The sequence below is a fragment of the Mauremys mutica genome, chromosome 4 (genome assembly GCF_020497125.1).
Source record: "Mauremys mutica isolate MM-2020 ecotype Southern chromosome 4, ASM2049712v1, whole genome shotgun sequence".
Classification (NCBI taxonomy): Eukaryota; Metazoa; Chordata; order Testudines; family Geoemydidae; genus Mauremys; species Mauremys mutica.
This window is the reverse complement of record NC_059075.1, coordinates 90,680,535-90,705,048: the sequence shown is the minus strand read 5'-3', so window position 1 is coordinate 90,705,048 and position 24,514 is coordinate 90,680,535. Positions and strand designations below refer to the sequence as shown.

General features: G+C 39.6%; 1 protein-coding gene across 4 annotated transcripts in view; it reads left to right on the top strand.

The window, feature by feature from the left end:
* Positions 1 to 24,186, top strand: part of DCDC1 (doublecortin domain containing 1) — a 434,351-nt gene extending 410,165 nt beyond the window's left edge. For all 4 annotated transcript variants that reach the window (XM_045012463.1, XM_045012462.1, XM_045012461.1 and 1 more), the window contains 5 exons: positions 339 to 518; positions 3,003 to 3,153; positions 6,317 to 6,426; positions 16,296 to 16,358; positions 22,841 to 24,186. In XM_045012463.1, the coding sequence (XP_044868398.1) occupies positions 339 to 518; positions 3,003 to 3,153; positions 6,317 to 6,426; positions 16,296 to 16,358 (504 nt within the window). In that variant the 3' untranslated portion in view covers positions 22,841 to 24,186. The remainder of the gene's footprint in view (positions 1 to 338; positions 519 to 3,002; positions 3,154 to 6,316; positions 6,427 to 16,295; positions 16,359 to 22,840) is intronic.
* Positions 24,187 to 24,514: the final 328 nt, after the last annotated feature.

The following is a 24,514-nucleotide window of genomic DNA, read 5'->3' as shown; positions in this document are numbered from 1 at the left end:
CTTTACATTTATCCACATTAAATTTCATTTGTCATTTTGTTGCCCAATCACTTAGTTTTGTGAGATCTTTTTGAAGTTCTTCACAATCTGCTTTGGTCTTAATTTTAGGGCCACATAATCACAATCTGCTCACAGACTTCCACTGAGTTAAGTATCAATCATCATTCAGTGGGATGGATTGAGATAATCATATAGCCCTCACTGTTTATGATATTATTGTACTTAAAATAGATTATTCTGTTCTTTTCCTACATTTTCTATTTTGCTATACATAAAATACTATAAAGGGATATGGCACCTATGTTAACTTCACATCCTCTGAAATCTTTTCATTATAGACACACTTCTCGGAGGTTCAAGCATCACAGTTCAAAAGAAGTTCTCCATTTTCATCTAAACTGCTGTCATCCAAACACAGATGTCTGTATGATCAACCATCTGCAAAAAGAGTGTGGGCTTACCGAAATGGTTATAAACCTGAGCAAGGAGTTTATGCCTGGGGAAAAACAATTTCAGAGGTAAAGTACAGCAGAAGAAATCAGTCTTTCAAAAGTGCTGCCTATTGCTAAAAGATGGCTTCAATAAGGATTCAAAACCTGTTAAGGAAAACATGGACTTTTAAGGGTTGAATTCTGTGTTGGAATTACATCAGCAGAGAATCTGGCTCTAGGAGTCAGAGTTTATTATGATTTAGCAAGATTAATATATATTTAATGCAGAAAAAAGGGAAAACACACTTTTCCCATTATGGCAGATTTTCCTTGGATTCATTTGATTCTTCTCTATAGTCTGTGAGGTGATGCCCCTTAGTAAACTAAAACCAACATGATGTAACTACCAAAAAAATCTCTTAAATGGACTTTCTGCAGATACCCTTAACAATATAATGGAAACAATTCAGGCAAAAGAATGTGTGATATACTGTGACCCAAGGCAGTAGCAGTTTATATGGTACATCATCAAATTACCAGGGTAAAAAGTCCTTAGCTTTCTGTTCATGCATACAATGGCAGAATTGTAAAGCTCATCAGTATATGCTAATTCTTAGATATAGAATATTTTCTCATAAACAAATGTACAAATGTATTTCTATTTGTTTTCATTATTGTAGGAAATATCATTTGTTAAAGTAGACCTTTGAATAGGATTATCCTAAATTTAAATAATTACATTATTTTAGGTCATAAGCCAAATTCAGCCATGTGATCCAAGAAGATAGGGCCATGATAAGGGGAAAGTGCATGCCAACACAAAGCATCTGCAACTCTCGCTCTGCCTGAGAGGTCACATCTAACCAGTACATCTCCCAAAAGGCCAGAAAGGAAGTGTGATCATGCTGGCTGGGGAATGCACTGATTATTTGCATCACTTCATGCAGCCAGTGCAGGCAGAGCTCTCACGGAGCCCCAACTGTAAGATAAAGCTCCCTCTCTGCTGGTCCCTCAGCAGACCTTCCGTGGGATTGCAATAGGGTAATCAGGTCAAGTGATGTAATGGAATGCCTTTGGCCCCACCCCTGTATGCCAGAGGGGGTAACTCAAGTGAATTGTTTACAAAGTAACCTTTTTTTTTTTCATTTTTTGACAACCAGTGGTGTTTGCACTACCATCTGACCCACTCTGTTTTAATTGCTTATTTCAAGGACCCTCAAAGGAGATTCCTAGCCTTTCTCTTTATAGTATGCGGGCTTCAGAAACATGACAAAAGCACAGGAGCAAAGGTGAAGTGGGTTGTGTAGTCATCAGAACATCAAGATGAAATTGTATCTCCTCCAATATTTGCTGAGTTATTATTGTATATAATACATGTATGTGAGACCCAGGTTATCAGAATCACACATGCCTATCCTGCCCACAGTTTCCCAGCTTCTGTTACTGCTTCCTTCTCCTCTACAATAACTGCTGTCCTCTCCAAGACCTCCAAATGCAGCCACCCGGTCCTTTGAATTATTACAGCTGCTGTCCATCCACCTCTCCCCCACACATTGTGTATTGTTGCATAAAGTAGTAGCTCCAAGCCTGGCATTAAAGTAGTTTTTGCCTCCTGCTCTGGCATCAAAGTGACTCAGGGGTACAATCTCCTTCCCATGCCAAGGCTGCTCTCATAGCTTCTCCCTCTGTATTGCAGTGGCTTTCACCCTCTGCCCCAGTGGAGTGTCTCTGGGAGCCAGAGCAACTCTTACAATAGGCTCCAATGAATTCTCTTTCAGATTTGAGAGCAGAGCAGCCATGAATTATTAGATTTTTGTATATTTTCAACTTCTGTTTGGAACAATGAGTTTATTATCTTGACTTATTTACTTAATGGTTGAAGTGTGTAATACCTATCTAGAAGAGTTAGAATAATATAATAAAACAAGTATTCATTTATATACATATAGTCATTTATATAACCTTGTGTATGTATTTAAATGTGTCTATGTAGATTGAGACATACATTTTTAAGGCCTTTTTCTTTGTCTCATTCTGAAACTATACACTGATCTTAAGACCAAACCACAGATAAAATTCTTGAAATTGCCCAAACACTGAGCTAAAGCATTCCATAAATCCAGAAAGAGCTAAATGGGGGAGCCAATATAATTATATTAACCATTCACATGCAGACAAATATATGTAATTTGAAGGTTCATTAATTTTGGTCTTTATTTTTTTGGTGCTTATTTTTAAAATGTCTAATAGAATGTCCCTATTGCTTTCTGTTCATATTCTCTTTACAGTGTTGTTTCTGTCTCTGCTGCCTTTCTCTGTATGGACCAAATCCTGACCTCCTTTCTCAGGCAAAATTCTCATGAACATTAATGAAAGGTTTGCCTGAATAAGGATTTCAGGTCTGGGATCCAGAGAAGATTCTACAGCATGAGGTTCTGTAACATCTCTTTCATCATCTGTTTGGTGGTGTTCTACCATGTCTGGCAAACTGTATTTCTGTGTTTATTCTACAGCATAAGTCTGTGCATCTGTATGCAGTGCTCAGTATCAACACCATTTTCTCCATTTCAGCTGCTGGATAACTGCACCACCAGGCTAAATATGCAACAGCCTGCCAAGGCTCTGTATACACCGGATGGTGAGCCACTCCAGTCATGGGATGAAATAGAGAGAGACATGCTTCTGTGTGTTTCTGCTGGAAGTCCTTTTCTGAGCAGAAGAGGTAATTAATCACAGATTCAGATTTGTCCTTCATGAAAGAAAGTGCCAAAACTTGCTATGTGTCCCACTGTTTGTTATTAGAAAGATAGGTTAAATTAAATTGTAACTTAACTGTACATAATGGATGAGATCCTGTCCCTACTGAAGACAACGGCAAAATTCCTATTGACATAAATGGAGCCAGGATTTTACCCAATGTTTTTAATATGACACTTTACAAACTACAGTAATTTAAAATAACATTAAAACTAACCAAGTATTTTATAATGATTTTCTTTTAACAGACTTATTTTACATTAATACTTTGTTTTAGCCATTGAACTGCTCTTCCAGCTTTTACTTAATTTTCCTATTTTTCCTTCATGCTTGTTCCTGATAAAATGTGATAAAATCCCCAAGTTGCAAACTATGTGTTACCTCTCTTATCAATCCAGCAGTAGGTTTCTAAATTGCAGTAATTTAAAGTATTGTATCACCCTCACCTGGATGATAGCTGCAGATTGGGAGGTGCCTCCAGACACTTCAGGGAGTAAGAAGGCTGTTGCGGGCAGGGAAGTGGGGGAACATCAGCTGAGGTCAAGCTCCAGGCAATATGTACAGAGAGAGTAGAAATGCAGGCCCTTGGGGAGGAAGGCTGGTGCTTAGGTTGGGACTGGGAAAAAATAAATGAATTGCTAGAGAGGACAGACCCTTAGGGAGGAGGGACTGGGCCTAGCTGAAACTGGGATGAAGACTTTGAAGGTTTGAGTTTACTTCTGAAAGACTTCATGCTGGGTATAATAAATGAGATCCCAGAAGAAGACTGTTTGAATATCTGGCCTGTATGAACTCTTTTAAGGGTGCCTCAGTTAAGGAGAAACTGAGGAAGGCCTCAGTAAACCCATACTTGGCCAGAAGGGGCAGTTACAGGGTAGGTGTGCCCATTCAAAGCTGCACAATCTAGCCTTTTGAAATGAGAAAAAACAACAGAGAGATTTAGTAGTGAGATAAATAACAGTAGCTTTCATGAATATCTTATCCTCAAATAAACTGAAGTATGTTCTGTCCAGCTGAAATGAAAGTGATCAATATTTATATTCTGCATGATCAGAAAGCCACATTTCAAAGGACCACTGTACTGGCATTGCTTAAAAAGAAACAGTGAATTGGATGGCTGTATAACAATACATACAAACAGTATTTCCTGGTTTTGTTCATTATTGAACATATTAGCCTGGGAAAGCTGATGTAGCTAGTAAATTCTGACTTATGTATGTCACTTCATGTTGATGTAGGCTAGAAATGTCCTCACCTAATTAAATTAAGCCCTTGTTTTAAGCTATGTTTAGTCCAGGTTCTACCATAAGGTTTTACTTTTAGATGATTAGATTAGATACACACACTTCTTGGCATAAACTACTAAATCATTTTGATTTAGTGAAGTGACCAAAAGAGGTCATGCACTGGCAACAAAACATTCTAGATGTAGTCTGTATTTCTGTTGTGCAGTTGCAATTATTTTCTACTACTTCTCATAATTGAGAGATGTCGCACTTCTAAATGCCATGAATGTATCGCCTTTTCACATACTGCTCTATTGTGACATGTTGTCTAGAACCAAGTGGGAAAGGAAGCAGGCAGCATGATGGTTATAAACATAATACACCATAATAGATTGTTTGGTGTCCCCTTGAACTGCTGTGTGCAGAATGATTTAGAACATGGTATTAATAAGCAAGAGTCACACGAATGGATTCAAAACTAGTTTTTATTTGGTGCCTTAAATTATAACATTTGATTTCAAAATATTTTCGCCATAAGAAAAGATCATCGTCTTATTTGATATGTGAAACTAAAGAATAATTTCAAAGAAAACCTACATCCAGCACCATTAATCAAAATCTGAGAAGGTATGTTGGCTATTCCAATGATCCCTATGTTCACTGAGGGGATTTTTTTTCCCAGGTTGTAGTCCATAATGTGCTCTAACTCAATTTCAGAACCTTCACCCTGTCTGAATTAACTCTGTCAATGTTTATCCTCAGTGGCCATTGTTGTGCTGCTGATGTTTCAGTGAAATGTAGTATGTTCCTGATACATTATTGTTGTCACTAAAGGAGCTGCATTTTGCAGTATATAGTGTATCACTCAGGTGAGTTCCAGTACATCATATTCCCTGATTCTTCCACTTCTGTTTTGAAATATTTAAATCTCCCTTGTGCCACTCTAAATCTGACTACTATCCCAGTATTTTTTGAAATCCAAAAACTAGATTATCCCCTCCATTTCTGCAAGCTGATGAAACAAAGATCCATCAGATTTCTCTTGGCAGGTGTTGAAGGGAAACACAGTATTGTCCTGAGCTCTCTGAGACTCGATGAAAGCTCTGTGGGGTCAGGGCTCCACAAGATTTTGGAGACAAGGATGATGGAAGTAAAGCATGTGACCAGCCAAATTGCATTCCCTGCTGAGGTTTCGGATATTCGTTCAGCATTTCTTGTTGTTTTCAACATTAACATCCTCAGTGTCCTTTATAAGGCTATTACTTTGTAACTGTGATGAGACTTGACCAATAGCATTATTGCTCTTATAGGAAGGAAGAGGCCCAGCAGAGCTGCAGGGAGGGTCAGGCCTGCATTAAGATGTTTCTGTCTCTGGAACTAGGGCTTCTCTTCCTCAAAGACCTTGGGTATCCCTGGGATTAGAAGGCAATACTCCCTTTTCTCTTCTAGACTCCCAAACACACTTACCCTTGAATGGATGACTACTTAGAAACTCCACAAGGTCAAGCTGCTGCAGTTGCCAGCTCTTCTGTCTCTACTTTAATGATTCTCTCCACCCCACCCACCAGCCTTCTGCTCTCTGCATGCAGCTTATGTGATATACAAAGTTGGCTAGAACTGTAATGACCAATATGAACTGCGTACCTATCATGAAATCTTGAATCATTTCCTCTAAGGCTCTGTAGTGGGATTTATGGCTCAGAATCCAGGTAATTATATGTATTACTGGTATCTTTATTCTCTCATGTAATGATGCCTTTAACATATGTAGTGCTGTATGTGACTGGGCTGGATAGAAGCTTCCAAGTATCATAAGTATCAATCGTAGCTGTTTTTACATCTTGATAATACATTTTTGAAAGTACAATTTTAATAATTTGTTTTCTAAAATGTTTCTCACAGCCATCAAGCAGCAGGTGGAACTTAGAGCTATTTATGCCAGAATCCGAAAGCAGCAAGGTCCAGATGCCACTAATATTGTTGTCTCTCCTTCAGAGAAACTTAAAGGACAGGTTGTATTTTTCTACTAAGGCTGTAAATGCTGTACAGTTAGAAATACATTCTTTAAAGTTAATATAACTTTACCATTATGGTACATAAGATGTAACCTTAGCACTTACTATATCACCTTACTTTTATTTTAAATAGGGATATTTACCTCATCTTTGAACATTCAAAAGCCTGAGGAATTCATTGATGAAAGTGTAAATCAGTGAAATTTACTACATTGCAACCACTTTTCATCATAAAATTGACATGCTAGTGTAGCTAATACTGAGAAATCCCTCATCTTATTAAAGAAATATTTTTCCACTTTTCCACTTCTCGAAAACTAACAGTTCCCATAACAATTACTGGGGAGATTGTAGGTCAGATGTTACCTTTACAAACATAGTCCTGACCATTTCTTCAAGGGCCTGAAATCAACCAAAACCTCATTTCACTAGATCTTTGCCAAGTAGTCTCTGTGTGACTGAGCTCAATAACCCTGATTCAGCTCCATGAAAATGAAAGAGCCCATTTCAACTGAACGCCACATTAATTCTTCCTATCACCCCCTGTTCTAAGTACTCATGTATGGCCTTTAGTGGTGAGTTCAGGAGACTGATTGTGCTGAGCATGATTAAGGATTCCCCTGATGTTGTTATTTGTGCTGGGAGAGATCATAAGGACTATTGTTAGCTTCTAACTGCTTTTCCATAACAGCCTTTAATATTTTAATTATAATTAGATACAGGCTGTCAATCAAAGAAGAAAGAACCAAAGAAACAATTTAAAATAAATGTTTATAGGGATATGGCAACTGAATTCTCAAAACCAGATATGAAACTGCAACTGCATAGGAATTTGCATTTTACTGGACTAATTCTTTTTTTTTAAATGATTTTTTTACACTGAAGTGTGCAAATACAGAATCCTAATAATTAGGATTAGTGTTCTGCAGCTAGTCAAAACATCATTAGCAATAGTTCCTCATTCCTCTCCTCTTATTTTCTGGTCTCATCTGGAGCCAAATTGCAGCCCAGCTAATTAGGGCCTGGTCCAGCAAACAATCTGCACTTAAAACTCCCATTCACTTTAGTGGGAGTTCAGTGTGCAGAATGCTGGGTAAACCAAACCATGTATATGTAACAGTCTGGCTTGGTCCATATCGCAGTCTACCACCCTAAGTGCTAAAGAAGGCTGTCAATTGTTCTGTTCCCTCTCCCTTCCCCCTAGCCCCCAAGCGAGCTATTGTTAATTGCTACAGTGTGACAGGATTCTATCTCTCAATTGTGAATATCAGCTGGGCTGTGGCAAACAACTCTCCTCTTCCACTAGCCATAATCAGAAAGAAAATCCAGTCTGTGTGAAAACACAAATGTGTTGGTTCACTTCAGATGTTTTTTCTGGTTTCTGTGAGAGGAAAAGTCAGTCTCTGCAGGAAATACAACTCAGTGTACTGGGCGGGGATGGGGGGAGATACAGGGCCGGCCCACATTTTGGCCGGGGAGCTCAAATGACGCCCCCATGCGACCTCGCTTGGGCCAAAACTTTGAAAGTTCTCAATTTTACCTTCTTCCTGTTCTACTCCTCTCATGGTACTGCTCTGCTACCTACCCCAATAAAGGAGAACTAACAACTTAAAATGCCTTGTTCAAAAATTTTAAGTAACACTTAACTTTCAAATGCCTGAACAGCAAATGTAACTTTTCTTGTCTCCATAGTAAACACTGGCATTTTTATCTGTTTGAATAATCAAAGTGGTGCTCTCCGTGCCTTCTTGGTTGCAAAGATTTGAACCGCTTCCTGCTGAAGGTCCACAGTCTGGTCCAGCTCATGCTCTACTGAGATGGTTGCAAAGCTGACCAGCCTCTCCTGTCTTATTGTGGAGCGTAGATGTGTTTTTATTAACTTCAGCTTGGAGAAGCTGTGTTCTCCACTGGCAACTGATACAGGAAGTGTTAGAAGTATGAGCAGAGCAACAAAAGCATTTGGAAAGAGGGTGGTCATCTTATTTGTGCTCATATATTCCAAGAACAGCCTTTGGAGTTGATCCTGCTGAAATGTATCTTGAAAGGGATTTCAGTTCATCACCTAAATCACTTGCATCAATATCGCGCATGTCATCAGGTGTCAACACTGTCTCTAGTGCCCTGCATTGTTGGTGTAGGTCTTCTTCAAGGTATAGTGAGGAGTTTTGGAATATCATAAAACATCCCAAATATACTGCTGTTTTCCTTGAGCTGCATGAAATGTTCTTCAACTGACTGTATTGCACAATTTAGCACCTGGTTAAAGAATTCAATTTTGAATTGTTGTTTGGGGTCTCTTATGGTTATTCCGTGCCTCATAATCAAAATGTCTTCTTCAGTGACTGTTGTATTCTTGAATGGGTGGGAAAACAGCTTCAGTGTGAAGTTCCTCTGCCAACTTCTGTGCACTCTTCAGAACATTTTGAAACCCCTCATCTGACCGGTAAGACTGTAGGTATGACTTTGCTTTGTCCAGTTGTTCCATTGCTCCAGATATATCAAGGTCAACACCTTGGAGGCTCTAGCTTACAACATTTATTTCAAACAGTATGTCATGCCACAACACTAAGCCACACAGAAATGTGAAGTTATGTATGTTTCTGGTGATTCCATTTCCCTCTGCCACTGTTCTCCCATGAACAGTTCCTGTCATAGCATTATCCTTCATAATGGCAACTGTGGCATCATCTATCTTCCCAATTTGGTGTTTGATAGGCTTTATCGCCTCCACTCAACTTTCCCATTGTGTGGCACTCATTGATTTCAATGTCAGAGAGGATGTTCCCAGATGTTGCTTCAAAATTTGCCATCAATGAGTTGATGCAGAGAAAAATACATAGAGGCTTTGAATTACATTAAAAAATTCAGCAGTCTCACTAGAAGCTGATGCTGCATCACTGACCACCAAGTTCAATGAACAAGAACTGCATGGGCCAAAAAAAGCTTGAGGGTTTAACTCTCGGATCCGTGTCTGCACTCCTCTGTTCTTTCCTCTCATATTGGCACCATTATTATAGCCCTGACCTCTCATGTCAACTATCGCAATTCCCGTATCTTTCAGCTTTTTAAGAAGCACATTTGTCATACCAACTCCTGTAGTATCATCAATGTCAATAAATTCTAGAAAGTGTTCTCTGACAGTCACCATTGCAGGGACATTTTCACTAGGTTCTGTTGTTGGTACAAAACATACCATTAAAGCCATTTGTTCCATATGGCTGTCGTCAGGTGTGCAGTCCAGAATAGCAGAGTAATATCTTGCTGTTTTCAGGTCTGCCACAATCTTCTGTTTGACTTTTGTTGCCAGTAACTGAATGTTTTTCCAAGGTAGTGGCGTGTGTACATTTCTTGGGTGGTGACTCTTCTTAGATGCTCCTGGAGTATGGCATCAAACTCAGTCATCAGCTCCACAATTTTAAGGAAGTTTCCATTGTTTGGCACATACAGCTGATCTGAAGTGCCACGCAGAGCTAGGTTTTGGGTAGCAAGCATTCTTACAATGGCAACAAGCCCTTTCAGAATATTTTGCCAGTAAAGAGACTCTGATGCAATCTTCTCTTGATGCTGATCATCTATAGTGGCCTTTAACCTTAGTCTCATCTCAAGCTCTTTCCACCTATGGAATGCTCTCTGGTGATTTGCTGCCTTCTCATGGCATGACAGATTTTTCCAGTCCTTTGTTCCTGTAGAACCCAATGTGGCTGGAACATTAGACTGGAAGAGTTTGCAACAAAAACAGTATGCAGCATTCTGGGTTTTTGAGTACATAAGCCATGGCCGCTCCACTTTGTCACCATTGGGGATTTCATGCCAGGAAGAACATAAGAAAGGCCGTACTGGGTCAGACCAAAGGTCCATCTAGCCCAGTATCTGTCTACCGACAGTGGCCAATGCCAGGTGCCCCTGAGGGAGTGAACCTAACAGGCAATGATCAAGTGATCTCTCTCCTGCCATCCATCTCCATCCTCTGACGAACAGAGGCTAGGGACACCATTCTTACCCATCCTGGCTAATAGCCATTTATGGACTTAGCCACCATGAATTTATCCAGTCCCCTTTTAAACATTGTTATAGTCCTAGCCTTCACAACCTCCTCAGGTAAGGAGTTCCACAAGTTGACTGTGTGCTGCGTGAAGAAGAACTTCCTTTTATTTGTTTTAAACCTGCTGCCTATTAATTTCATTTGGTGACCCCTAGTTCTTGTATTATGGGAATAAGTAAATAACTTTTCCTTATCCACTTTCTCAACATCACTCATGATTTTATATACCTCTATCATGTCCCCCCTTAGTCTTCTCTTTTCCAAACTGAAGAGTCCTAGCCTCTTTAATCTTTCCTCATATGGGACCCTCTCTAAACCCCTAATCATTTTAGTTGCTCTTTTCTGAACCTTTTCTAGTGCTAGAATATCTTTTTTGAGGTGAGGAGACCACATCTGTACACAGTATTCGAGATGTGGGCGTACCATGGATTTATATAAGGGCAATAATATATTCTCAGTCTTATTCTCTATCCCCTTTTTAATGATTCCTAACATCCTGTTTGCTTTTTTGACCGCCTCTGCACACTGCGTGGACATCTTCAGAGAACTATCCACGATAACTCCAAGATCTTTTTCCTGACTCGTTGTAGCTAAATTAGCCCCCATCATGTTGTATGTATAGTTGGGGTTATTTTTTCCAATGTGCATTACTTTACATTTATCCACATTAAATTTCATTTGCCATTTTGTTGCCCAATCACTTAGTTTTGTGAGATCTTTTTGAAGTTCTTCACAATCTGCTTTGGTCTTAACTATCTTGAGTAGTTTAGTATCATCTGCAAACTTTGCCACCTCACTGTTTACCCCTTTCTCCAGATCATTTATGAATAAATTGAATAGGATTGGTCCTAGGACTGACCCTTGGGGAACACCACTAGTTACCCCTCTCCATTCTGAGAATTTACCATTAATTCCTACTCTTTGTTCCCTGTCCTTTAACCAGTTCTCAATCCATGAAAGGACCTTCCCTTTTATCCCATGACAGCTTAATTTATGTAAGAGCCTTTGGTGAGGGACCTTGTCAAAGGCTTTCTGGAAATCTAAGTACACTATGTCCACCGGATCCCCCTTGTCCACATGTTTGTTGACCCCTTCAAAGAACTCTAATAGATTAGTAAGACACGATTTCCCTTTACAGAAACCATGTTGACTATTGCTCATGAGTTTATGTTTTTCTGTGTGTCTGACAATTTTATTCTTTACTATTGTTTCAACTAATTTGCCCGGTACTGACGTTAGACTTACCGGTCTGTAATTGCCGGGATCACCCCTAGAGCCCTTTTAAATATTGGTGTTACATTAGCTAACTTCCAGTCATTGGGTAGCGAAGCCGATTTAAAGGACAGGTTACAAACCTTAGTTAATAGTTCCGCAACTTCACATTTGAGTTCTTTCAGAACTCTTGGGTGAATGCCATCTGGTCCCGGTGACTTGTTAATGTTGAGTTTATCAATTAATTCCAAAACCTCCTCTAGTGACACTTCAATCTGTGACAGTTCCTCAGATTTGTCACCTACAAAAGCCAGCTCAGGTTTGGGAATCTCCCTAACATCCTCAGCCGTGAAGACTGAAGCAAAGAATCCATTTAGTTTCTCTGCAATGACTTTATCATTTTTAAGCGCTCCTTTTGAATTTTGATCGTCAAGGGGCCCCACTGGTTGTTTAGCAGGCTTCCTGCTTCTGATGTACTTAAAAAATATTTTGTTATTACCTTTGGAGTTTTTGGCTAGCCGTTCTTCAAACTCCTCTTTGGCTTTTCTTATTACACTCTTGCACTTAAGTTGGCAGTGTTTGTGCTCCTTTCTATTTGCCTCACTAGGATTTGACTTCCACTTTTTAAAGGAAGTCTTTTTATCTCTCACTGCTTCTTTTACATGGTTGTTAAGCCACGGTGGCTCTTTTTTAGTTCTTTTACTGTTTTTCTTAATTTGGGGTATACATTGAAGTTGGGCCTCTATTATGGTGTCTTTAAAAAGGGCCCACGCAACTTGCAGGGATTTCACTTTAGTCACTGTACCTTTTAACTTTTGTCTAACTAACCCCCTCATTTTTGTATAGTTCCCCCTTTTGAAATTAAAGGCCACAGTGTTGGGCAGTTGAGATGTTCTTCCCACCACAGGGATGTTGAATGCTATTGTATTATGGTCACTATTTCCAAGCGGTCCTGCTACAGTTACCTCTTGGACCAGCTCCTGCGCTCCACTCAGGATTAAATCTAGAGTTGCCTCTCCCCTTGTGGGTTCCCGTACCAGCTGCTCCAAGAAGCAGTCATTTAAAATATTGAGAAATTTTATCTCTGCATTTCGTCCTGAAGTGAAATGTTCCCAGTCAATATGGGGTGTTGAATGGAGGGGGATAGCTCACTCGTTTGAGCATTAGCCTGCTAAATCCAGGGTTGTGAGTTCAATCTTCAAGGGGCAAAATCAGGGAATTTGGGGCAAAATCAGTACTTGGTCCTGCTAGCGAAGGCAGGGGGCTGGACTCAATGACCTTTCAGGGTCCCTTCCAGCTCTTTGAGATAGGTGTAGCTCCATATATTTTATTTTTTAACTTCTACTTTCATTGTCTTTGGGGAAGATGATGTTTTTCACTTGCTGTGGCCCATGCAGTACAAGGAAGTCCCTCAGGCTACTGCTCTAGTGGGTCCACAGTCCTGGATCATCTAGACTTAAGGAACTAAACTCAGCAGCAGCTGTTTCTTGCACCTCCACCACACTCTTCTCTGATCTACACTTTTCTTCAGGAATGTGCATGGTTACATCCATTTGAGATGGAGATATGGATGTTGCAGTAGCTGCCAGGTCCCCTGCACTCTGATTAACTGGAAGATCAGGCATCTCCTCACTACTCACATCCTCACTGGGCCGGAAGGCTCACCGTGATCATTTGTGTCTATGTATCTCAGGAGAGCTCCTTCCTGCTTAGATAGAAAAGCTTCCTTTGCTTTCTTTCTTTTTCTGAATGCTGCCCCAGAGGAGCGTTTTCTTCTTTCACTCATGACTGTTGTTCTGTGCCAGCTATAGTGGCTCTCAACACTCAGTTGAAGGGGACAAATAAGCAGGCTGGTAGCAGGGCCTGAGTAAGGGAAGATATCAGTGTCTTGAGGGCCTAACTGGCTCCTACTACTTCAGTTGACTGCCTGTTCTTCTCAAGTGGGTTCAGGGAAGCAGCAGGAAACAGGAAGCTCCCTGAGAAGCTGGTGTTAATCAGTCCAGGCTCTTGGGGGCTGCTAGAGAGGTACATAAGAGGCTCCTCCTCCTCCTCCTCTCTCTCCCTGCAGCTCTTGCTGCTTTCTGTTATTCCCTCTCACCTTTTCACCTGCCTGCCTGTTATGTCTCTTGTGCCTTCCTTCCTCCAGCACAGCACTCCACCATCTCTGTGCATCTAGAGCAGAGAGAATACATATGCACCAGCAGCAGACACGATTTTCTGCAGTCTGGGTCCTAGCGCCTCCCTCCTCCCCCCCCCAGTCTGGTACCTGAGGCGGCTGCCTCAGTTCGCCTCATGGTAAGGCCAGCCCTGGGGAGATACAGTAACTCCTCACTTAATGTTGTAGTTATGTTCCTGAAAAATGCAACTTTAAGTGAAACTATGTTAAACTAATCCAATTTTCTCATAAGATTTAATGTAAATGTGTGGGGGGGTTAGGTTCCAAAGAAATTTTTTGGGGGCAGACAAAAGGCATTATATGCTGTACAGTACTGGTTGTAAAGTGCGCCTGGCTTACCCCACACAGGCATAGCCCGCTGCAGGCAAGGACAGTAGGAAGCACCTTCACAGCAGCAGCGGCAGCTTCCCCAGAGAAGAACAGGCACCGAGTTTGCCAGGAATGCTCCAGGCCCACTTCTTCCTGTCCCCGCTCCACTCCAGGCCCACCTCTTCCCACCCCCACTCCTCTTCCTCTCCAGAGCACGCCACATCCCCATTCCTTCCCCCCGCCAAATTCCTAAGCGCTGCCAATCTGGGAGGGAAGGGGAGGAACAGAGATGCAGCGCTTCCCCACTCCTGCCCCTCCCTCCTAGCGCTTTGGACTTTCTGGGAGGGAGGAGGAGGAGCGGAGACGCGGCACTTCCCTGCTCATCCCCCTCCCTCCCAGAAAGTCCTAAGCACCGCCAAACTTCTGTTTGGCAGTGGTAGAAGCGCTGGGAGGGAGGGGGAGGAGGCAGAGAATAGGAACTTGTGCAATGCTCCCTTGTAAAGTCGCTGTTCTTCCAAGAATCTTACAAGCAGTGGACAGAGCAGGCAGCCAAACAATATTATAAGGGAGCATTGCACAACTTTAAACAAGCATGTTCCCTAATTGAGCAGCGATGTAACTTTGAAACAACGTTAAGGGGGAGGACGTTAAGTGAGGAGTTACTGTAGCTGGTTTGCTGTGGTAAAACCCTGATAAAATGTTATCTTGAATGAAATTTGCAGATGCTTAAAAAAATCATCAATTGATTGTCAATATTCAAGAAACAAAAATAGGGAAGTTTTGTACACAGCTTTACAATGTCCCCAAGATCAATTGGTAAAATTTACTATTTGTCACTAGTAAACAGACAGCATAATGTAATCAAAATACAAAATTTAACCAAAAGGATAATAACTTTGAATAACAGACTTTAATAAATGAATAGACTCACCCAAGGTTAGTTATAGTAGTTCATAGTCACTGTTGTCAGTGCTTGTCAAGTAAATTCAGTACTTGTTCTTCCAAATGTTTGCTTTTTTAATTATGGAAATATTCCATTTGGTTGAAACTTAGGTGGTCTATCTAGTAGTAATTGGCTCCTGACTACATGATTATGTCAGATGTATTCTACCACTTCACATTTTTAATAAACCTGGTAATGTCTGGTTTTTGTTTTTTATCAATTTGAATCAGCTCCACATAGGCCACAAATCAGATTTCAATATTTTTGTATGAACAAGAACCATTTTATTATTAAGCTAGGATGGTATCAACATCCCTGAACCTGACAGCTTTCTCTGAAAAATATATTTCCTGCTGCTACAGAAACATTAAGGTAAATCAAATGTAAATCAGCAGTGACAGACCAGTGACCAGACTGTACACTGTATCCTCAAGAGAACCCGGTTTGCCTGCATATCTCATGCTTTTCTTGTCTAAACAGTTTTCTTATCCATAATTAACATGAGGACTTGATAGCCCCAAAATGTTCACTTGCAAGATGTTTTCAAGAAAAAGAGAAATACCCTCTTTTGTGACCGCTTGCCCTTCTATGGCCAATCTAAATATTTGAAGCCCAAGGGTCTATACATTTATCTCTAACTTTTTCATGTACTGTATATGTCTGTCTCAACTTGAAATTCATTAAAATGTTCCCATTCATATATATAAAAATAGAAAAAAAATCTCTAGGACCTGATTCTTCTCTCACTCTTATTTTACATGGCTGTAATTCTGTAATTCCATTGACATCAGTGGACAGACTACTGTAAATGGGAGTAAAATTTGCCCTTAATTTAAAGGGTCACTGTGAAGGTTGGTGTTCAACCTATTTTTCCCCCCTTACATCAATTTATAAAGTCCATGTTATTATTTGTAAGGGGAATTATTCTGTTCCTTGAATACCAAAAGTGCTTCAATGCTCTTTTCTGATGATAACAAATCAGCATATATCTGTACACTGAAGGAATACCCTTTTGTTCTCAAAACATTCCTTTTTTAAGCTGTAAAGGTATATTTTAATTTAAATATTAGTTAATTAATATTTTAGAATTATTTTACATGTTATGAACAATGCCTTGATTGAGAATATGAAAGCATTTAATAATTTCACAACATATTAATGGTGACTATAATTTTCTAATTTAGGCCAAAACTCCCAGTTCACTTCTGGCTCTAACTACCGGTGCTCATTACCAGCTCAACAACTAGGTAAGCTAAGATATTTAGACATCTAAGCTGAAGCCAACAAAGGCTACCCACCAGCCTCTGGATAGAGCATTCAGTGTAATTAGCCAAGCCACTGATAAATGTTTTATATATTTTTGGCTATTTGCTACTAGTTGCTATTTTCTGAATTCAGGAAGAGCATCATGTAGGATGCAGTGGGAAAAATCTTCCCGCTTTCCCAACATCTGTGGAAAGCCCCAGGGGCAGCAGAATCAATCAGTTCTGTTTAAGCGCTGGGGAGACAGAATTTCCTGAGCTCATGCATAGTCTGCAGTGCTGCTGCTGTTTTTTAGCATCTTCCACAAAACAAAGTTTGATGGAGAGGTACAGGGAGTATAGGGATGAGGCTAGTACAGTAACTCCTCACTTAACGTCATCCCAGTTAACGTTGTTTTGTTGTTACATTGCTGATCAATTAGGGAACATGCTCGTTTAAAGTTGTGCAATGCTGCCTTCTGACATCATTTGGCAGCCGCCTGCTTTGTCCACTGCTGGCAGGAAGAGCAGCCCATTGCAGCTAGCTGGTGGGGGCTTGCAACCAGGGTGGACCGGCAGCCTCCCATCAGCTCCCCCTATCAGCTTCCCGCTCCCCTAAGTTCCCTGTGCAGCAGCTGCCCAGCAGGCTAGCAATTGCAGCTGTCTCTCCCCACACTGCCATGTGCTGCTCCTGCCCTCTGCCTTGGAGCTGCTCCCTGAGACTCCGTCTTGCTGTGCGGGGGGAGGGGAGGAAGAAGGGGGCTAATGTCAGGGTCTCTCTTTCCCCCCTGCTCCTGCATCCTGTTTACCCCATCTTCCATAGAGCAGGGGGGACACACAACAGGGCTCAGGACAGAGGGAGCTTGCTGGCAGTGTTAACAAGGCAGTGTACTTATAGGGTAAATGTGTATCTCTCTCACACACACACTGTGTGTGTCTCTGTCTCTGTCTGCAATGCTGTCTCCCCTCCCTCCATTGCTGCTGCCTTTTAGAGTGTGAGAGTTAACCCTTCAGGGCTCAGCCAATTGCTAGTTCATCATTTAGCAGTAAGGCATTCCCTGGGAAATATCCCACCCTCTGACTCCTTCACCTCAACCAAGCTTCACAACCATTAAAATGTTTGTTTAAAACTTATACAGAGTGTGTGTGTTGTGTAGATAGATAGATAGATAGATATAGATATTGGTGCAACACCTAAAGCACAATTGGTGAGCATTGGAAAAGCCAGTAGCATGTTAACATAACACACAATTAATGTTAATTTCAAATTTCATTAAAATACAAGAAAAATCCTTTTGCAAAAGGGCAAATTGGTTCCAAGTTATTTGCTGTAAGAAAGAAATAGAACTTGACACTGTTCCTTTCAGCAATAATCTTGCCCTTATTCATCATTATTAAGCTCTGAAATTGGTCAAAAAACTATATTAGGTGACTGGAAAAGATATAAAAGACATATGTAGTTTCTTCTTCAAAGATCAAAGAATGAAAAATCTAGAGTGACCACACCTACAGGAAAAAGGGTATAACACTAAGGAGATGTCAGTTAGAATTTTTACTTATCTTTTCTTTCAAAGACTTGATAAAGATCTTTTGAAAGATGAATGTAGACTTAAATTACTTAAGAAATAATGAATAAGGTTTAACCTCTTGACTACTGCCAACTATCCTAGGTACATACAGAAAATGCGGAACATTATACTATGAAATTTTGGTTTAAAGGGACAACACCACAATTGCAGTGGATTTTAGCAATGAAGTGTCTAAATATGCCTTTTATTTGAACAGCTTTTTCTTTTCACATTTCCAGCTCCCTTCTCTTTCTGTGATTTATTATTCGCCTTTCCCCACATCTTTACTGTTTTCAAGTATGTTATTTATTTATATAAATTGCTGGTAGTCCCACTAGATCACTTGTCTCTTCCTGGGATGAGTAAATCATTTCTGAGACATCAATTCCCAATAGTAATGACCAGGAGGTGCTGCTGCTGGCTATAATTCCATCTCAGCAGGGCACGGGACTACTGGACAATTGGAAATGATGACAGCAGCGACTGCAGTCAGAAAGTAGAACAAAACAACAATAAAAGATATGGTACCAAATTTGCATTAACAATGAATACCAATGTGAATATTAGATATTGGAGCTGATCAAAAAACATGAACATTTTTGATGAAAATCTTTGAAATGTTCAGAGGGGTATCAAAAATTTGACATTTTAAACATTTTGACCAGCTCTATTAAGTATACCCCATGTTTGGCACAGCTGAAACAAACATATTTCAATCTGTCACTGATGCAGCATACAGTACCATACAATGCAGTCCAAACTCCCCAATTCTATAGGGTGAAATAGAAGTGCCTTGTGTTTCCATCCTAAATCTTAAAATATCTTATCATTATTACTGAGTTGAAGGAATTGTATTACAATAATTGCTCAGATGAGATAGGGGCTGCATTGTACATATGTAGTCCCAGTGACAGAAGAGTCCACGCCCCAAAGAGTTTACAATCCAAGGTCTTGGGGGTCTTTCTGGTAATTTTAGTGGGTTTTGGATTAGGCCCTAAATAAATAATATGGAGAAAGAGGGCGTGTGCTGGGGTTGGGGAGGGATTAGTTCAGTCTATAAGTCAATTCAATTCATGGAATCTCTGCTAAGGCTAACAAGGGTGCCGTTTAGTAATAATTGTGTTGACGGTATTTTTGTATATAGACTCTGTCATTTAGTAACTGGAGTGAGACAAACAACTCATTTCATATAGGTTACCACATCCCCATCTGGTGAGATTAATTACTTTGACTTTAGCCAGTTTTGAACTAGACACCTGTTGATGAAGTGCTCTGTATCCCATCACCTACCACCCTTGTCTTTTTTGGATGTATTAAATATACCTTAAACCCTTTGACCAAAACAAGGTAGTGAAGAGGCACATGATTGTTTTTAAAGTTAAAAGAAATAGCTGACTTTTTAGAATCTCAAAAAAGTTTACCCTCACTTTGAGTTTTTAGTGAAATTTTGTGTGGATTCTTATTTTATAAGAAAGTGTTTGTTTCTACTCAGGTCCAGTTTGATAAACTAAGCGGAACAGAAATTATTGCTTGTAACTAGTGTATAACAAGCATTTAGATGTTCGCTCTCTGTGGGTCTCCTTTCTGGGGTTCATTATTATTAGAACTTTATGGAATGCTATATAAAAACACCAAAATACTTCACTCTTGGCATTTATGCTCTAGTTTTTGTATTTCTTATGAGATCCATTTCTTCTGTATCCACAAACAAGTACCCCTCCCCCAAGATTATGGTTAAAAAGAGATTGCTTCCTGATACAATAGATCTGCTAAGGCCGTATACTAGGAATCTTGGTCAAGTGGTCGGAAAGGGACCTACTCGGTGAATAAATGAGAAGGGCCAAATTCTGCACTCTCTTACATCTGTGCAACCTTATTAGTTTAAATAAACTGAAAGCAAAATTAGATAGCCCATTGGTGGTAGAGGGAGATGGGAAGAAAGTGAGGGAGGGGAAAGAGGTCTGAGAGGAAAGTCCCTGTTTGGGATAATGAAGAATGAAGATCAAGGAGTCTGAGGAAGGGAAGAGGAAGCATTCTGCAGTTTTGGTGGATCCAGGCCTCATTTAGCCTTAGTCAACTCCTAAAGTTCACTTCAAAATCATATTATAATCTCCTTATGAATGTACTGCAACGTTACCATCTACAGATAAGAGGCAGAACTGAAAAAGTAGCTGTGCTGCTTTTGTTTTGTGTTAGCTGCACTGAGTTTGCAATTAGGATTAAGCACATCAAGACAGTTCCAGTAGGTTTTTGGGTGGTTAAGCTTCCAATTTTAATTGAACTGCCTTCAGCTGATGATAAAAATCTGCCTTTTTAAAAGGTCATGCAAACTGCATAGTTTCTGTAGCATGTTAAGTTCAACTTGAATTTGCATTATATGTAATAATATGGGGAGGGAGATTAATGGGTTTCATGGAAATATGTGTATTTGTCCATCCAAAATGTAAGGCAACTTAAGCCTCTTTCCCTCAGAATGGTTCTTTTCCTTTTTTCATTTTATTTTTCCATGTGTCTTTTAAAGCAGTCTTATTCTACTGCCTTCAGTCAAGTTAACAATAAGGTACTAAGGAGACTTCTCTGGTCCAGCTCCTAAGCTGCATAAGAGCTTCTGGTTGGCACACCTGAGGAGATGGGGCAAAGGTAGTCTAAAGCCCTGGTTGTATTTCCCTTATCCCCCTGGACTTCCAGGAGCCAGTTCAGCACTGGCACGCTTAACTCACACTGGCTTGTAAAGGTTCATATGGGCAAGAACGCTGGCCAGGGATCACCAGACATACCCATTCCTGCCAATTGCAAACTATATGCCAGAGAAGGAGGAAACAGGAAGGAGTGAATTGGAGCTAGGATTTTTGTGCCTGCTGAACCTTTAGGGAAGCTTTATAATCACTTTAGTGATGCAAATATCCTATAGTACAATAAGGGATCTGGCTCCTCGAACCCCTTATACTCCCCAATACGCACAATAGTATGTGTTTATAAATCAATCTTTTATTGCTCTCCTAAAAGAACTAACTAAATAAAGCTGTTTTGTTTTTAAAAACGAATGTTAGCCACAAGTAATGCTGTATTCCTGAAAGCTATAAAATCCTTCCAGTCATGAGATAAGTACCAGGCATTCTTATATTCACAGGTAAGCTATTGTATGGAGAAATGTTGAAGGAAAGATTAAAAAAAATCTTACTAATGTGAAAGAGACTATGAATTTTAATAAACTAAATATTTCAACTGCATATGTAGGAGAAAGGCAACCTTTCAATGTTACCTTTCAGTCTTCTGCATAAAACTGTGACCAATTTAGGGGAAAGGTAAGCCTAAAATAGAAGGAAATTAAATCAATAAAAAGGTGAGGCACTTCTCTGGCATGCATTTTGGAGTGACTGAGGGCAGAGCTATTAATGCAGATTAGCACCCACTTTTGCCTAGCCCAACATACCAAACAAATTGCAGTGACCTCCCAAGACAGAGGTCTGAATGTTTTATAATAATAAATTAGTCCCTTAGTACTCACTTTCCTATTTCATAAATCAGGGATTAAGTTATATGGTCTCACAGTTTTGATTCATTTGACATCTGTCTATAAGCACACTGGACTGCTGCTGTTTTGGCTGGTGATGTCACATATAGGTAAGCCGGGGACACCAATGAAGTTCTTGTCCTCAAAAATCCTAGCTTCATTCCTGCTTACAATAATATTCAAAGAGAACAGTAAGCACCCAATATAACAGTTAAGTGACACAGCATCAAACTCACAGACAGAGCTGAGCATGCAGACCAAGCTCAGCAGATTTATGGGGCTCTTCATCATTTTGCCATAAAGATGAAGAAGCAGTTATTCACCTGTGCACTTTTGCAGACTTTTACCATAGGCAATGGTAGTGTTCTGAATAAAAAAAAGGGAGACTATTGTGTGATTTGGGGTAAAAGACAATCAAATTTGCCAAAATTATTTGAGTTCTCAAAATTAAGCATCTTTTTGCTCAGCAAATTTAGCAAAATGTTTTGTTTTTGCTTTCTCCGCCCCACAAATTAAAAAACCAGCTGTCCAACTATACGCAACATGCATTGAACTTGAAGGGAGGAGCCCAGTTTCAGGAGAGAATAGTGTAGAGGAGGCCAGGAGACCAGTCTATGGGTACATGGTTAGAATTCTACATGCAATTACAGCATCTCTGTGAACAGTTCTTTTAATAAAGAACTAGTTTAGTTTTAGAAACATGGAGTCTCCTCCTGCTATTACCTTGGACCCAGTACAGGAAATACAGCTCATGTCACAGAGCATAATCTCTATGGCACCCAGGGATTCTCCCAGCATAAGAAAAAACCCCAGATAGTTGGTGAAGCTGCTTTTTACTGCCACTTTGCACTGCTGGAAGAAGACCAGAGTTTTTAAGGTGTCACTTGTTTAAAAAAAAAAACCAACAACAAAACCCATCTCTAAGTTGTAGCACCATATCATTAAAGATCACTAAAGCTTTCCTTGACTGTTTCTGTCTCTATTTTTTTATGTCTGCCTTTTTCTTGCTAACAGTAAAGTCTGATGTTAATGGAAAAACCATTAAAAAAACCTATTATCCTATGAAGAAAAAGTGAGTGCACTCAAGTGTAAAAGGAAGACTTATCGATCAATTTTCAGCTAAACTTTGCTTGTCTGACACTTTGCAGTAGAGGAATGTGTTTTTATTGCATGACCAGGTAGTTCAGATTTCCGGTCATTCTTAGTAAAGACCCTTTTTATAACATTGATAAAATTTTATCACAGAGCTATGAAAACAAAATTAGATTTCATAACTTACATCAGACCTTAAAGGAACTGCCTCTATAATTTTTTTAAACATTATCATATTTAATATACCTAGTCTGAAAAAAAATATTTTAATTTGATTGCAAGTTTTACTGAAATTCTCTTTTATTTTTTCCCAGAAGGGAGGAATTGCTTTGGCTGTCAGTAAACAAGTGATTCCAGAAGAACAGTGACAAAATGTCATCAGCAAATTATCTTTATTTGTTTCAAGCTGACTGCAATCTACTGGCGTACTCTTCTGCACAATTAATCTGGTGTGACATAAAATGCATTTCAGAAATGCTGCATTCTGATGGCTGACCTCCTGTATACAATGCACAGATCTTGGGAAATCAGTTACAGTGCTTGTGCATGCATATGCAGTAACTGCTTTTCAAAAGTGCATGGCAATGTGTGCTCCATATCTAAGGAAATAATTAAGTATTGTGGCCGTGGGCTATGTAAATTCCATAGCTTTCAGAATTAGTCCACAGTGTTGAGGGACTGGATAATTAGAAAGAATTTTCAGAACCTGTTCTTGCAAAGGCTGTCTGCAGTGATTTTGTGTTTGAAGGGAATAGTTGCAGGGATCAATTCTAAAATACATATATGTAATTTGGAGAACAATCCTCAGTAGGAAAAATAGCTTTAGCATATGTCTATAGGTGAAGTAATTTACATTGAATTGATTAAGAATCCTAATTAAACTTGTTTCTAAAGATACTTGTTTTTGTAATGTTCTAAAGTCCACTTTTTTATCAGGAATGATCTAAAAGTAAACCGTGTTCTGAGCTTCTGCATTGGTTCCTTGCAGAAATGAACAGCGGCAGAAAAAAGTGGCAGGCAAAACATTTCACACACCATAATCGTCACAGGTATCCCAAGTTCTTTGAAAGTGCTACTCCATGAGCTATACAATCAGATTTGCTTGTTGTGCTTCTGAAGACAAGTTACCACCATTTTTAATGCATAAAGACTGTCACTATTTTGGGAAGAAAATCTTTATTAGGTGGAAAAGAGCCTAATGTTGAACATACGCACACAAAAAGCCTTCACCTGAAGCAGACACATAGTACACCAAAGAGAAAATAAATCAGTGAGCAAACCAGTGGAAAATTGTTCTTACCAAAAGAAAGAAGCTTAAGAGCCTACTCCAACACTCACTAAAGTCAATGGTAGCCTTTCCATTGACTTCAGTCGGTATTGCGTAAGAGCCTAAGTTAATATTCCTTGCTGTTGTAAAGTCATTTATTGTAGCTTTACACAGTCCCTTTCAGACAAAGCTAACAACCTACTACTTTGGCCTTTGGTGGGGGTGGCGTGGGGTCTAGCTATGAGATAGGCGGAGACTAAGACAGATTTGTTGGTCAGAATAAGAGTCACAAGATAGCTGTAACTAAACATAGGCAGACACTTACTGTAGATATCTAGATCTTGTTCAGTGATGATCATAGGTCAGGCTTGATAAATATGGGTCAGTTTGCTGGGTAGTTCTGTCTGAGCAAATGTAATTTCTACTACTTTTGTACTATTTAACAGATGACATTGTTGCTAATATTCACTGAGACAGCTTTATGAGGCTCAATGGTACTCTGTTTGCTCTTATTTAAACACATTATTGTCTTTCTTATACTAATTTAGCCAAAGATTAAAGTTAATTAGGGATGTGTGGTAAAGATTTAAGAGTATTCTTGCTTAGACAGTTAGAAAATAAAATTCAGTAGTCTTTTAAGAAATTATCCATCATCACACATAAAAACCTTTCTAATTACAAATATAAGGGCAGATCTTCACCTGATGTAACTTGTTAAAGC